The 16141-nt window shown below is 41.2% G+C and overlaps 1 protein-coding gene across 1 annotated transcript in view; it reads right to left on the reverse strand.

The window, feature by feature from the left end:
- LOC149437173 (uncharacterized) overlaps positions 1–16141 on the reverse strand; it is a 510919-nt gene that overhangs the window by 156796 nt on the left and 337982 nt on the right. The window contains exon 20 of the mRNA XM_089661020.1: positions 12870–12979. Coding sequence (XP_089517146.1) covers positions 12870–12979 — 110 coding nt within the window. The remainder of the gene's footprint in view (positions 1–12869; positions 12980–16141) is intronic.

Consider the following 16141-nt stretch of genomic DNA (forward strand, 5'->3'; position numbering starts at 1 on the left):
CTGAGAATTTACCCATCTTCCTGACCTGGTCTGTTTTTGCTATTCAGTGCTGCGCTACTTCAAATGGTAATTGCACAGTCATGCAATGCTGTACCCAAATTAAATTTATGTTCTTTTTTCACAAATAGTGCTTTCTTTAGGCCAAAATGTATTCTTCTACATGTCTTTGGTAACAAAAATCCCAATAAGTGTATATTGATTGCTTTGCCTGAAAGTTATAGTGTCTACAAACTATGGTATAGATACTGCAATTTACGCCATTTTTTGCTATACAGCGCTGCGTTAGTTTAACTGACAATTGTGTGGTCATGCAATACTGTACAGAAATGAAATTTATGTCCTTTTTTCACACAAATAGAGCTTTCTTTTGTTGGTATTTGATCACCTCTGTTTTTTTTTCTTTTTTGTACTATAAACAAAAAAAAGACAGAAATTTTTTTTTAAAAACTGTGATAGGTAGTCAGGAAGTGTAATGAAGAAAAAGCCCTCTAAAAGCCTGAAGGTGCTTATTGGATTTTGGGGTCCTAGACTGTTAAAAAGTCTCTCACATGTGGTATCCCCATACTTGGGAGAAGTAGCAGAATGTATTTTGGGGAGTAATTCTACATATACTCATGAAATGTGTGAGCAATAAATCAAGTGACAATTTTGTGTAAAAAAAAAAAATATTTTTGTCATTTTCCAAAAACTTGTGGTAAAAAAATTCTTCTTTGACTCAACATGCCTCTCAGTAAATAGTTTGGGGTATCTACTTTCCAAAAAGGGGTCATTTGGGGGTGGAGGCATTTTATGCCCAGAATTAGAAGTTTACACACCACTCTTCTAACCACCCGAAGACCAAGTCTTTTCTGATACTTTGTTCACATGAAAAAAATCTATATTTTTTGCTAGGAAAGTGCTTTGAACCCCCATACAGTATATTTCTTTTAATGCAGACACCCTAGTGAATAAAATGGTGGGTGCTGAAATTTTGTATGTCATAAAGTAGTCACACAGCAATTTTTCAAACGCAAAAAAAAACAAACTTTTTTTTACTTTTAATGCACAAAAACACAATATATTGGCCAGTTATTTGTTAAAATATAAAATATGATGGTATGCTGAGTAAATAAGTAGATATGGTGGTGTAGCGCTAATACCATGTGATAATAATTTTTTTTTTATGTCAATTGTCACATGTTATTAGCGCTACACCACCATATCTATTTATGCTTCATCTATTCTAGTCTAGCAGCTTCTTCGTTTTTATATTTTTGGCAGCACATGAGTCCATCCCCCTTTATTTATGGCTAGTAAATAGATACCAAACATGACATGCTTTAAAACTGTGCATGCCCCGTGCAATGGCAACCAACTGCATACATTTTAATATCCATAGGCGACTTTTTAAAAGCCTTTACAAGCTACCATTTTAGATTTACAGAGGAGGTCTAGTGCTAGAATTACTGCCCTTGATCTGATGTTTGCGGCGATACCTCACATGCATGGTGCAACTGCTGTTTACATACCAGCATGGGGTCAACACTGTCCCTTTCATTTTTTTTTTTTAGCACTTTTAATGCTATCACAGGGAATGTAAATATCCCTGTGACTGCAATGGGCATTGAGTTTGACAGGTATTCTTTTTTAAGAAATCTGGGGTCTAATAGACTCTAGATATCTTCTTTGCCCTTGCATCATCTAATATCACCAAGATCAGTGTGATCAGATGCTTTCCTAATTTCCCAATTTACAGATGTGCTGTTTATATCCTGAAAAACTGAAGTGATGAAATGCTGGTAGCTTCCGATTTCTTTGACTATAGAGGTGATTGGCACCATTCCAGTCTCTAATCAACACTATGGTCAGCTGGCAGAAGCACTGGCTGCATTCTTAGGTTCCCCTAATGGCACGGGACTGCCCAAGAAGGCCATGGAAGTCAGCGGGGGAGGTGGGGCATCTTCTCCCACTGCTTGTAAAAGCTAATTAGCCACTAGGATTGCTTTTACATGTAGGCCAATTGCCAGCTGAAACAAATGATACTAGGATGATGCCAGCAGCTGCAGGCATCATCCTGGTATAACCACTCAAAGTCCAGTGATGTACCAGTAGGTTGCTGGTCCTTGTTGGATATATTTGCTATGTTCTTTTATTTTTTATGCAGCCTGTGGGCACACATCAAATGTTCTTTTTTTGTCATTCAGCCCATGCGCTGAACAAAATAAAAAGAACCTAATTCCTATATTCAGTCAATGTGGATGAAAAAATCTCTGTCAAAAAAATGTTTTTAAATATATACCGAATCATAGAGGCCATCCACCCACTAGCCACCCCAGGCTAGTCCTTGAGGCAGAAACCAGGTTGGTCAGGACAGGAGGGACAAAAAAAAGTGGGTGTCACACCTAATTCCATGTCTGCTACAGACACAGCATCTTTTTTGGGGTGTCCTTTGGGTTGGGGTACCAGGAATGGCATTGGGAAAATGCCTCTCATACAGCTGGCTAACTGCATCTGGTTTGGAGGTTTGGGCCATAGCACCTTCTGGATACAAAAGGGCCATGATGAGCTCTTCCTGGAATTTTAGGAAGAATTCACTACATCCAGTTGCTTTGTAAAGCACAAAAACATTATATAGAGCCAAAAGAAATAAATAGACACTTTTTTGTACCAGCGTTTTTGGGAAACTTCGGCTTCATCATCTGATCGGTGAAGTCCACCCTCCCATGTTAAGGTTATAGTCGAGGACACAGAGGGGCATCTCAACAACACCAGCTGCCATGACAATTTGGATGGTTGTCCTTCCACTTCACTGCAAGCAATTCCTCATTTCTCAAGCAGGCTTTTCCCCCCTTTCTAAGATGGATATTTACAATTGTCCACATATAAGTGGTACCTCATATGGAATAAGGATGACACCAAGTCCCAAACTATTTTGCCACTGCTCCCTATGTAGTCTGGGCATCTGGGGGGCTCCGCGTGACTATCTTTTCCCTCCTAAAGCTGAAACTTATATCTATAGCCTCTTGCCCTCTCACAGGTCTTCTACATCTTGACTCCATATCTGCCACACTTGCTAGGGAGAAATTGTTTTAATGCAAGGCGGCCAGAGAAATTAATGAGGGACTCATCAACACAGATGTTTTGCTGGGGAGTAGAGTCATCTGCAAATTTTTGGTTAAAGTGATTTATGAGGGGCTGAATTTTGTGGAGCAGGTCAAATTCACGGTCACCCCGAGGACGACAGAGTGTATTGTCATTGAAATGCATAAAACACATTATATTCTCATATCTATGCCTGGCCATGGCAGCAGAGAACACAGGCATATGATGAATCGGGCCTGTGGACCAATACAACCGCAATTAATTTTTTTTTTTAGAAAGGGCCATGTTGAGGGTCAGGACCAAAAAAAATTTAAATCTGGAAACTGTAATGGGTTTCCACGCAGATGGTCTGGCAAGGTTTGAATTTGGGTTGGCAGCGATAAACTGTTGTGCATATAAATTGCTTTGATCCACAATCAATGCATACAGATCTTACGTGAAAAACAGCTCCAAAAAGTCAAGGGGAGTACTTAAATTTGCTCTTTCCACCTGAATTCCAGGTTGGACAGTGAATGGGGGAAGTATGAGGGCTGCAGAATTTGTGGGCTGCCAATCAGGATTTGCAAGCACATCCAGAAGGACAGTAGGAGCACTACAGGCCTGTGTGCAATTTCTTGGTGGCTGCGGGACACTACTTGTGCTAGCCACCGCACCAGCTTGCACTGCACTTACTGTATAGGACTCGCCACATCACCAAGTGATACTACAGTGCTGGTATGTGAAAAACTAGGATGTACTAGGCAGCTGGTGCTCACTAGTACTCCAAAAGGTAGAGCGGCACTAGTACTGGAACTCTGCTGCATATGAGAATCATCATGCGATTGTAACATCTCAGCAACCTGGGAACAGTGTCAGGTACGCCTGACCTTAACAGGGATCTCTTCTCCATTGACTGAGCTATCTGTCAGGGTGCCGCTGCTGTCTACAGGTTCGTATTCTGAGGCAGATTCTGTCAGTGAGGCTTCCCCTTCGCTCTCATCTGACATGCTCAAAATCCTGTAGGCCTCTTCAATACAGTACCTTTCATTGGACATTTTGGCCACTAAATGTATAAGTACCTTGTGCGACTCACGGGAAAAAGAGCAACTGGCTGTGAGGGACTGTTTGAACCACTACAAAAAATGTACCTGCAAGTACTAACAGAGATCAGGCCTGATTCTGCGATCACTGCAGCTTTGTGTGCAATATATCAAGTGACAGTGATCTACTGACACTGCACTTGCTGGGGGAGATGCGGGTAAGCATAGGGGCTAAATGCAGGTGCTGGCAGGTGCCGAGGCTGATCCCACTAACGCTGCATTTTTGGGGACACTATACTAATGTGAACACTGGTATAGTGCTGATCTGATCAAAGATATTGATCCATTCAGACACTATACTAGCAATTGAGGTTTATTGTATATCTGAGCTTGTTCTTGGCAATCAAGTGGTTAAATGAGACGGCTGGTGTAATGATGGGCAATCTGACGCTGTCTGGGAGGGACGCTGATGCTAACGCTATGTGAAGTTGCCAATGACACTAATACAGTAATCCGTAAAAAAATCTGTACACTGTATTAATGACACTGGTGACAGGGCAGTGAAGGGGTAAACTGGGGGGGGGGCAATCAAGGGGATAAATGTGACCTATATGCGTTCTAAGTGAATTTCTGTGCTGCTTTTACTCACGTCTTCTTTATTCTCTCTCTGGGATGGACTGTGCCAAGAGAGAGTGGATTGCCTCATTTCCTATTTCCTGTACCTGTGTAAGTGTAAACACAGGTACAGGAAGATCTGTGAAAGGCCAGGGATTGATCATCCAATTTAGGTCGAACATCACTGGCCTAAATCGGATGATTGATCCCTTGGGGACCGTATCATGGCCCCTGGCCCATGATTACTGTGGGAGTGTGAATCACGTATATATACACGTGATTTTGCACACCCATGCCGCCCTGTAGCAGTATTACTGCTATAGGGCGGACGGTAAGTGGTTAAAGCTGGCCCTTGATGGATCCAAATTTGATCATCCTTGTTTGACAGATGTTGTTTAATCTCTTTTTTTATTATAAAAGTTTAAATAGTTAACAACATATAAGGAGCAGGTCATGATGCATAAAATATGTCAGTCCAAGTAGTAAAAACAATTAATTGCTCTCATAGAATGTATAGGCAAAAAGAAAAAAACAAAAGTGGAGTAATATGTGGAACAAAGGCACTATAATGAAGTATCTTGAGTTACAATAGCTTAATGCAAATCATATCACAACTAAATCAGAACTAAAAAGTGGCCAAAGAACCTACGTATTTACTCACTGAAGAACAACCAAATATCCATTATCACATTATGGCCATTTTTAGGGCACACAAATGGCCGTAGGAAAAACGACTTACACAAACCTATAGCAAGGCAGCCTTAGCATGTAGCATAAGAAGGAAAGTTAGAAAAGGTAGGAGAAACCAGAAGGGTAAAAAAAAAAAAAAGTGGGGGGATTAGGGGAAAGAGTTTTCTCTTCTCTTTTGCATTCCTTTTCCATATCCAGTGCATAGACTCACCTTGCATTATGTAGGAGGAAATGTTGATCAGATATGAGTGCAGAAAAAAAAGAGGTGATCAAACTGGCTAGGCCATCCAGACTATCAGAATATAAACGGTTCAAACTCTGATGAATGAGACCATATTGTCCACATAAGTCTATACAACTTCATCTTGTCCTCATCTCAAGCATGAAGACTCTCAATATAGTGAATGTTCTCCATCTCGCATGCCCATTCGGCCAGCGAGGGAGGCTCAGATTTGTAGCAGTGTCTTGGAATCTCTGAGCGGGCAGCTACTAGAAAATGTCTAATAAGACTCTGTTTGAATTTGTTTATAGGAGCCCGGGATCATCGAAAAAACTGTAATTTGAGGCGTATTTGGGTAGGCATCCCCCACCAGCTTTTCATAGAGCTTCAGAATTTTATCCCAAACAGGAACAAGCTTAGGGCCTGCATACATCTCCTATAGTTACAAGTGAGGAGGTTGAAGTTTTGCAAGAGTCAGTACTTACTGTTCTAATCCATGTCTTTAGGTGAGACAGCTAACTCCCACTCCCATTTAGCTATAAATCGTGGAGGTTGAGGAAAGGATTCTCTTAATTAGATTTGATATATTAGGGAAACTGGGTATTTTGGTCTGGTGGACTGAAGGAGTAATGACTCAAATTATGTGTGTTGCCTAGTCAGGGGTTCAAGGAGGGTTAGAGTCCCAAAGTAATGTTTTTATTGCATGTATTCTCATCAAGCTGTGAAGCAGTTTTGACACTGCAGTATTAAATGAGACAAGGGGACTATTTTGCCCCTTTGGGAGAGTATGTCCCAACAAGGGAAGGGCAATTCTTGTTCAGGAGAGAAAGTGTGACCACTGTAATGTCGGCAGGAAAGCAAATCTCCGAAAAAGTGGGGTCAATGGACTTGGATGGGAAGAAAGAAGACCTTTAGAAAGGTATTGCTCCTACACTAGTAGGGTGGCCAAAGTAAGGAAGGCCTAGCTTTGGGGGCCAACTACGGTAGATAAGTTAGAACAGGGACTAGCAATTCGTTTTCTAAAGAGGCCCATAGTTGTGTATGTTTTCAATGGTACCAATCAAGAATTCGGAACAGAGAGACTTCATGATAGAGATAATAGGAGAACTGAGGGAGTGCCAACCCACCTCTATTCTTAGGTAAGGAGAGAACCATAAACCTTATCCTAGGTCTTTTATGGTGCCACATATAGGGGTGTATAGCTTTGGTCAAGGAAGGGAAGAACCCATCAGGGATAGTGTGGCGATTGCCTGAAACGTATACAGTAATTTTGAAATTATATCCATTTTAACCACTTGAGCTCCAGAGGATTTACCCCCCTTAATGACCAGGCCTCTTTTTGCTACTCGGCGCTGCACTAATTCAACTGATAATTGCGCGGTCATGCAATGCTGCACCCAAACGAAATTTATGTCCGTTTTTTCACACAAATAGAGCTTTCTTTCGGTGTAATTTGATCACCTGTGCGCTTTTTATTTTTCACGCTATAAAAAAAGGCCAAAAATTTTGAAGAAAAACAATATTTTTTATTTTCAGCTATAAAAAATATATAGTAAACTCAAAGTTGGTTATAAATTTAGGCCAAAATGTATTCTGCTACATGTTTTTGGTCAAAAAAATCCCAATAAGTGTATATTGATTGCTTTGTGTGAAAGTTATAGCGTCTACAAACTATGGTATAAATACTGCAATTTACACCATTTTTCTGCTATACAGCGCTGAGCTAGTTTAACGGACAATTGCGCGGTCATGCAATATGGTACATAAATGAAATTTACATCCTTTTTTTCCACACAAATTGAGCTTTCTTTCGGTGGTATTTGATCGCCTGTGTGGTTTTTATTTTTTGCGCTATAAAAAAAAAAGGCTGACAATTTTGAGGAAAAAAAACAATATTTTGGACTTTTTGCTATAAAACATGTCCAGTAAAAAAAATGCAAAAATCTAATTTAGTCATAAATTTCTGCCAAAATGCATTCTGCAACATGTCTTTGCTAAAAAAAAAACCCAATACGTGTAAATTAATTGGTTTACGTGAAAGTTATAGCATTTACGGGAAAGATACTGGGATTTTTAGGTTTTTTTTATACTAATAATGGCGGCGATCAGCGAATTATGGCGGCGATCAGGGACTTATGGCAGTGACCAGCGACTTATGGCGGGACTGCGGCGGACATTATGACATTGGGGGGTACTGACTTGGGGTCACTGACATCCCCAAAAACACTAATACAGTGATCAGTGCAAAAAAAAAAAACTGACACTGTACTAATGGCAATGGGGAGGAAGGGGTTAACTTTATTTTGCAGGGAAGGGTTATAGGAGTGAGGGGAGTGTTTTACTAGGGGGCGGGGGTGTGTACTGGGCAGGACAAGACTGATCAAGAAAGAGAAACTGTTCTTTCTCGATCAGCTCATCCTCGAGCTGACAGGGAAGTGACAGACAGCACAGCTACTGCAGCTGTGCTCTCTGTCACTGTTTGCCGCCGATCGCCGGGACATAGCCGCTAAGGAGCGGCTGTGACCCGGCGACTGACATCTGCGGCGGTGATCCGCGGGACAGATAGGGCGGTGGCGCGCCTCGCGCGCACCCCCTATTTGTTTACAAAACACACGTTTTAAAACGTGCTTTTGCCTGCGAGTGCCGCCCTGCCGCCGTATATGTACAGTGGCAGGGCGGCAAGTGGTTAACAGCATTTACTCGGTCAGGCCAGGAAAGGGATGGTTTACCGTAGGTTTAAGGCAGGAAACAATTTGCAGCAAGGGCTCCAAGGAGGACAACAATGTGGGAATATAGACCCCTAGGTTTTTGATAGCTTTCTGCTGCCATTTAAAGTTTGACAGAAGTTAGATTGATTTCTGGTGAACAGAAATGTTGGAAAACTTCTGTTGATTAGCAGCTGCAGACTAATGTATTCTGACAACTGATACAGTATGTTGGCAAATAGAGCAAAGAAGGATAATAGAAAGTAGAGGGAGAGGTGGGGTAGCCACTGAGAGGCAGCCCTTGAGTCCAGTCCAAGGGATAATGGTAACATTACAAAAGGCTTCTGAAGTGCTCAGAGCTCATATAATTGAAGCTTTATGTAGCTTTAAAGCAGTATTAAACCCAAAACCAAAAATATATTTATTGCAGCTCACCAATCATTATATTTGGTGACTGCATTCGTTTTTTTCCCCCTCTGTTTTCATCTGGTGATCTGGCCAGTAACACGCCTGATGTATTAGACCGTCTCCCCTCTGGATGAAGGAGCACAGGGGCACCTTTGACCAGCAGAACTGTCAATCTGGGGGAGGGGAGTGTCAGATATACTAGCAAATTTAAATATACTAACAAATTGAAGCCAAACTCTAATACTATATAAGTAGTTACAGCAAACAGTTTTTTTTCCTTTTGGGATAAAGGTTTTTACCTAAATAAAAGTTGATCATTGTAAGCACCCGTCAGTTTGAAATGGTTTCCATGTAACTGCTACATCTGTAGGAAAGTTTGTTCTTTAACCTCTTCACGCCGAGCGCATGCAAATGTGCGGCCTCTTGGCGTCTGGGCCTTGACAATTTAAAAAAAACATATGAGCTGAGCGTGCGTGTCCTGCGCACTCCCAGCACACATGTCCGGTACTCACGGAAAGGTCCTGATCGCCCCTTGTGATCGGGACCTTTCCCGATCATATGACCGCTGTGACAGCGAATCACGGCGGTCACATGACCCTAAAACCCCTCCCGCCTCCCGGCTTCTGAAACCCTTAAAGGTACGGTAGCGCCAGCACCAAGAGGTTAAGAAAAAAAAAAAAAAAAAACAACACTTACTGGCAGGATCACCAGGTGAAAATAAAGGAAAGCAAGCCTAAAAAAGAAAATGTATGCAGCCACAATATCTACGAATTGCTATGCTGCATTAGAATAAATGTTTGTTTTTTGGTTCTATTACAGCTTTACCTGTCAGTTACAGTAGATAAAGTATAAAGAGTTGAATACTGTGCGGTGATAGCATTTAAAAATACTAGACACAGCAGAGCATTATTCCTGTGGGACCAAAACATCAGCATGTCATATGTATATATATATAGCCAGAAGTATTGGATTTAGGTGTTCCAATCACCTCCATGGCCACAGATGTATAAAATCAAGAACCTAGGCATGCAGACTGCTTCTACAAATATTTGAAAGAATGGGTCACTCTCAGGAGCTCCTTGAATTCAAGTGTGGTACAGTGATAGGTTGCCACCTGTGCAATAAGTCCATCCGTGAAATTTCCTTGCTACTAAATATTCCACGGTCAACTGTTAGTGGTATGATAACAAAGTGGAAGCAACTGGGAACAACAGCAACTCAGAGAGCGGGCTCAGCGCATGCTGAAGAGCACAGTGCGCAGAAGTCGCCAACTGTCTGCAGAGTCAATAGCTAAAGACCTCCAAACTTCATGTGGCCTTCAGATTAGCAAAACAACAGTGCATAGAGATTCATGGAATGGGTTACTATGGCTGAGCAGCTGCATCCAACCCTTACATCACCAAGTGCAATGCAAAACGTCAGATACAGTGGCGTAAAGCAGGTCACCACTGGACTCTAGAGCAGTGGAGACATTCTCTGGAGTGAAAAATCACGCTTCTCTGGCAATCTGATGGACGTGTCTGGGTTTGGCAGTTGCCAGGAGAATGGTACTTGCCTGACTGCTTTGTGCCAAGTGCAAAGTTTGGTTGAGGGGGGATTATGGTGTGGGGTTGTTTTTCAGGGGTTGGTATTTGCCCCTTAGTTCCAGTGAAGGGAATTCTTAAGGTGCCAGCATACCAAGACATTTTGGACAATTTCATACTCCCAACTTTCTGGATGAGCAAGTTTGGAGTGAAGGAACTTGACTAGCCTTCACAGAGTCCTGACCTCAACCCGAAAGAACACTTTTGGGATGAATTAGAGCGCAGACTGCAAGCCAGGCCTTCTCGTCCAACATCAGTCCCTGAGCTCACAAATACACTTCTGGAAGAATGGTCAAACATTCCCATAGGCACACTCCTAAACATTGTGGACAGCATCCCCAGAAGAGTTGAAGCTGTTATAGCTGCAAAAGGGTGGGCCAACTGAATATTCAACCCTACGGACTAAGACTGGGATGCCATTAAAGTTCATGTGCATGTAAAGGCAGGTGTCCCAATACTTTTGACAATATACTGTGTATGTATATATATATATATACACGTACACACCACACTGTATATATTATAAATACTACACACCTATGCACACAAAGGAAAACATACCAGAACTAAATTCTACCTTTAACCACTTGCCTATTGGGAATTACTTTTCTTCACGCGTTAAAATCTGCCTTTATTGCTAGAAAAGTATTTTAAACCCCAAAATATTATATATATTTTTAAAGCAGCCGGTAGAATAAGATTGGGTCAACTGCAATGTTTTAAGTTGCATGCTATTTGTACAACTGTTCATCAAATGCTATTATCAAAAAATAATTTTGGTACACACAAACACAAAACACTCATTTTGTGATGGAATAAAAAAAGACATTGTTGTATCAAGTAAATACTGTAGATACCAAACATGTTAAGCCTTAAAATTGTATGTGCTTGTGAAATGGCGAAAAACTATGGTATCTGAATTATTGCTCTCAATCTGATATTTTTTGTGATTCCTTGCATGTGTTTCTATTCACATATATGTGTGGTGGGGAGGTACAGATGTGCTTTCAATGAGATATGTGATAGCATTGGGAAGGTGATGGGTTCTATTGGACCCCAATACCTCCCCTTCCCTCCATTGCAATTAATCAAGCAAAGATTGTGCCTTATTAGCTGCTTCCCCAGCCACAGTAGCAAGTGAATGATAGGTCTGAACCCAGAATTGGCAAAAAATATGTCGCTTCCAGGTTAGTTTATTGCAGAGGAGATCTGGTATCTGATTTTCCTTAATCTCCTCACACACATTGCTTAATATCCTCCCACACAACAGGTTGGTGCATTCTAGCATGGTCCCAGGTACCACCATGACACGTACAGGAAGTGTGGTACAGCACCTTCTTGGTACTGTAAGGCCCCTTTCATGTGAAGGGTCCAATCAGATCCACCTCTCAGTTTTGCAGGTGGACCTGATCAAAAGATCTGTTCACCTCTATGGACACAAGTCTGTTTTCACCAGCTTAGCTCCAATCCAATCCAGTCCACTAAAAAAGGCAGATCAGATCGGAGGGCAGTTGGGTGTACAAAGACTGCCCAAAGAACAGGGCGGGTTCTGTCTGTGTCTGTTTTGCATAAACGTATCTGCCCAAAATACTCTGATCAGCAGTGGATCAGTGGATAGATAGATCTCTTGCTGATCAAAATAAAGTCCAGCCTGCATGAAAGGGGCCTAAAAGTGATCGCCGTCTTAAAAAAAAAATACCAAGCTCATGGCTGCAACAGCAGCCGTGAGCTTGTTTTAAAACCCCCTGAATACCAGGACATTTATGAACATAAGTTAGTAGACAAAGGGTTCAAGGAGAAGTCTTTATTTTGTTGAAGGGTTAGAACCCCATGTCCTTTTTTATTGCTATGTACCCACTGGGGGAGTTTTCTCTTACCCTATTTAACAAAAACAAAGTGGTTTACTGTCTATAACCTTGAGGGAGATATTTCCATTACTGCCTACCCCATATGGTGTGGGGATACCTAGCTAATAAATACACACCAACAGTTTGTGAAGAATAATTTCCAGGAGCCCTGGAACCTATACACCCAACTTGACATCCAAAACAAACCTTTGTTATCCACCCATCCCACAGTTCACTACATAGGTCTCTCTACATGTTTCCAAGCTAAATACACTACATTGTATGGTGTGGGGGCATGTCAGAGCTCAAGTCAATATTTACATACAATGTACAGCAAGGTTTGTGGGCTCTGGAGGCATGCAGATTGCATTACAAACCAACAGAATGTTTAGCCACCTTGTTCTTACTGTTCCTACTAAAGTAATAACAATCAGTTATTTGTTCATTTTAGAGACTGAAGCATTTTGAAAAATTAATCTTAAAATCATGCTCAGGTTCATCCAAATGAAGGTTAAAAAAAGGGTATTGCTGAGTAAACATAATAAGCCATGAAAATAGAGAGCCGACAAGAAAAAAAAAACCACAACTGTAATATAACACTATATCGATGACCAAAAGAGATTTTAACAGTTAAAAGAAAAAAAATAAGATGGTTTGAACAATGCATAAAATGATGTGCAGCATTTATCAAATTTACTTACTTTTGTTCTTTGATCCACTGATTAACATTTGCAGCCACAAATTCACTTTCCCGATGGAGGCGACTGTTGTCAGTTTGTGTTGCTTCTAGAGCTTGGCATAGGATTTCCAGCTGTGGAAGTAGACAGATCAAAGAGTATGATGGACTCCCTAGAACAAGGGCTATCTGGAATACTAATAATAGTCTGTAATACTTGTAAAGAATCAAGTCATTTTTCTCCACTCCTTCAAATAATCATGGTTTCCTTGTACATGCTATTAATTGATTCAATATGCGAGATGGAATGTCTGAACCTTTCCCACGCTTTACATTTACCAGTTTACTATAATATGCATTACTTTACCTCCAGAGGTTGTTTAATTCAAATCAGGCTTATTTGATGAAAAATGAAAAGAGAGCCGTTACAACTTGTTATGTTTAAGCCTCGGTTCTTGGATAATGTGTGCCGTATGATATGTTTTTCATAAAGAAGCCATTTGCTGTTGAGGTGTATCTTTCAAAACTATTACAAGCAGAAGCTGGGCAAGACGAAAGAAGAATTATTTTGGCTTAGCTAAAGAAATAGGATTATAAGTATGTACTTTTGATTATCACTGAAGTTGTTCTAGGCAAGGTAGTAAAGAAACTGAAAATGAAAAAAACAAATATTGTTTTTTTAATGTACAGGATCTTCAGATGTTTATAGATCCCATCTCACAGTCACAGACATCTCTATGGGGTAAATGAGTGGTTGTGCTGAAATTTTTAGCTAATCACCATTTTCAGTCACATGAGCATACACCAGACATGTGCTCCTGCTCAGCCCTCGCCTCAGGTGATCAAAGTCCACATGTTTTGGGAAGATCTTTCTAAGAAATGATCTGTAGGTGGTTGAGGCAACCCTATCTGGCCTAGCAAGCATTGTTCGCAAGTGGATCTCAAATTGCTACCTTTGTGGTTAGCATATCTCTAGGTTTAGGGCTCACCCGGCTGATTCTTTCCATGTCCTGCGCAGAGCCGTGATTTGCCAGCACAGGGATACACTGTGTTTTGCCAGCACAGGTGTTGCGTGCATTCCTGTACCAGCAGTTCCATAGATGTCTATTAGTACACATGGCTGCACAGACACAGCTGCTGTGTCCCAATGTGACTTCTGTTCGAGTGTGGGCACACAGCTCCAAACACACCCTGGGTAAGTTTGGGGCCACGCACCCACAAGGATGTCAAATTGGGACACGGCAGAAATATTTGATCGTGTTAATGAGCTGTTAAACTGAAAGAAAACCCTAAATATAAGAAAACCCTAACTTCCTTCCCCCTGTCCTGTATAAAAAGGTGTGTACTTATGTATTTTCACTCTGCTCTGGTTTGGTAATACTACATCTTTGTGCAAAGGAGAGATAGACAATGCCTCTGATTTCCAGGAGCCATAAAATCACACCTAGGCTCCCATGGCCCAGCCATTGTAGGAGCTCCCTCCTCTCCCCTGCAGCTGCTAACACCAGTAGCTGGAGCTGCAGAATCATGTGACCAGACCAGAGCGGAGTGAAAATTAGTAAGTACACACATCTTTTTTGCACAAATTAGACAGGATAGGTTGGAAAAGGAGGAGAGAACATTTTTAAGAATAGTTATTATTATTACAAGTATTTTTATAGAGCTATCAATTTACATAGTGCTTTACCTAGTTTTAAGAATAGTTATAGTTAGGGGTTTCTTTCACTTTATTGATTTTTTATTTAGTGTTAGAAAGAAGGGGGAGTGTTAGAACCTTTGCCAGGTTTTTACTGCTGTCCAGGATGCCGTCGGGGGGATTTCCCCTCATCTTCTATTCCGGTGACATTGTCACCAAGACAGAAATTGAGAGGGTATTTCAAAAATGAATACAGATAGCAGTAAAATATTTTTTTTCTTTTTCAGAATAATAAGAGACGATTAGAATCTCTGTAAGCCTTCTATTATTGTGCATTACCTTTGCAAGGTTCCCTTACCTCCTGACTGGTGATAGTATTTTCACCAGAACTGGAAGAGAGGAGAAATCTCAATACTAAGGACTCAGACAAAGCTCTGTCATAAGTTCTAAAAAAAACAGTTTAGGCAGCAGTCACAGATGCAAATGACAAAGTGATGGAGGCAAGAGAAATAATAACTCTAAGGTCTTGTTCACACCATGTGCAGAGACATGAGTTTTTCTGCAAAAAATTATCTTTATGTGCCCTGTTCACACCACAACACTAGTAACGTGCAGATTATTTTCTGTGCATGTAAACACTTTGTAAAAACGTACTGAAACGCGCACGAAAACTGATGTAAACTTGTGTCTCTATAAGTTAAATCTGCGTGTTTTTGCCATCAGATTTTCTGCACGTATAGTGTAGTGGTCCCTGAAAGTGATTGCTCTGATCCTGTAATTCAAGAACATTTTCTCTCTTCACTCACTGAGCTAAATGATGCTCATGTCAGTTTGTCTATCAGTTACATCAATATTCCTAAAGCACGAAAAGAATGATTGGTTTCTAGCAAACTATTATGATCAAGACTGTAGTCGGGCCTTAAAGAATATGTCAACCCAACATTTTATATTCCTTATATGAGTCTGCTGTACCATGTACAAAAACTATCTTGTCCTCTTCTCTATTGCTTCCTTTGTGTGAAAGCCCTGGTGTTCCTGGCAGTTTCGCTGCTTTCCTATTAAAAACTGACCACACTAGGCAGAAGGCCTAGGCCTAGTGTGGTCAGCCTTCTGGCTGTACTGACAGCTAATCTAATGATCATATTTCTCCAGAGATGAACCCCCCCCCCTTCCCGGACAGCCATTCCCTGGGAAGATCAGTGTGCTGCTGTTTTTCTTTCTTGAGTTTCTTATGCAGCTGAGAACAGAGGTTATATGATCACTTAACTGATTCCCAACCACCCTATAGCAGAACTACTGCTACAGGGCAGCGCAAAATCACGTATATATATATATATGTGATTTGTTATTTTGGTAGCTACAGCTGTCAAACACGAGGTCCCAGCTGGAGATTCCCCGCCGGCACCCAGCGATCACCAAGGAACACTGATGGGGGAGAGGTCTGTATGTAAACAATAGCCAAGCAATACAAAGCAGTGTGCTTACACATTAAAATACAGCACACAGTTAACCCTTTGAACACCCCAGATGTTAACCCCTTCCTGCCAGTTGCATTAGTACAGTGCCAGTGCTTTTTATTAGCACTGATCACTGTATTAGTGTCACTGGGGATGTCAGTGACAGTCCCCCCCCCCCCCAGTGTCAGAATGCCCGCCACAGTC

Source organism: Staurois parvus, unplaced genomic scaffold (genome assembly GCF_062004578.1).
Source record: "Staurois parvus isolate SC_StPar_1 unplaced genomic scaffold, SC_StPar_1.0 ptg001302l, whole genome shotgun sequence".
NCBI classification, from domain to species: Eukaryota; Metazoa; Chordata; class Amphibia; order Anura; family Ranidae; genus Staurois; species Staurois parvus.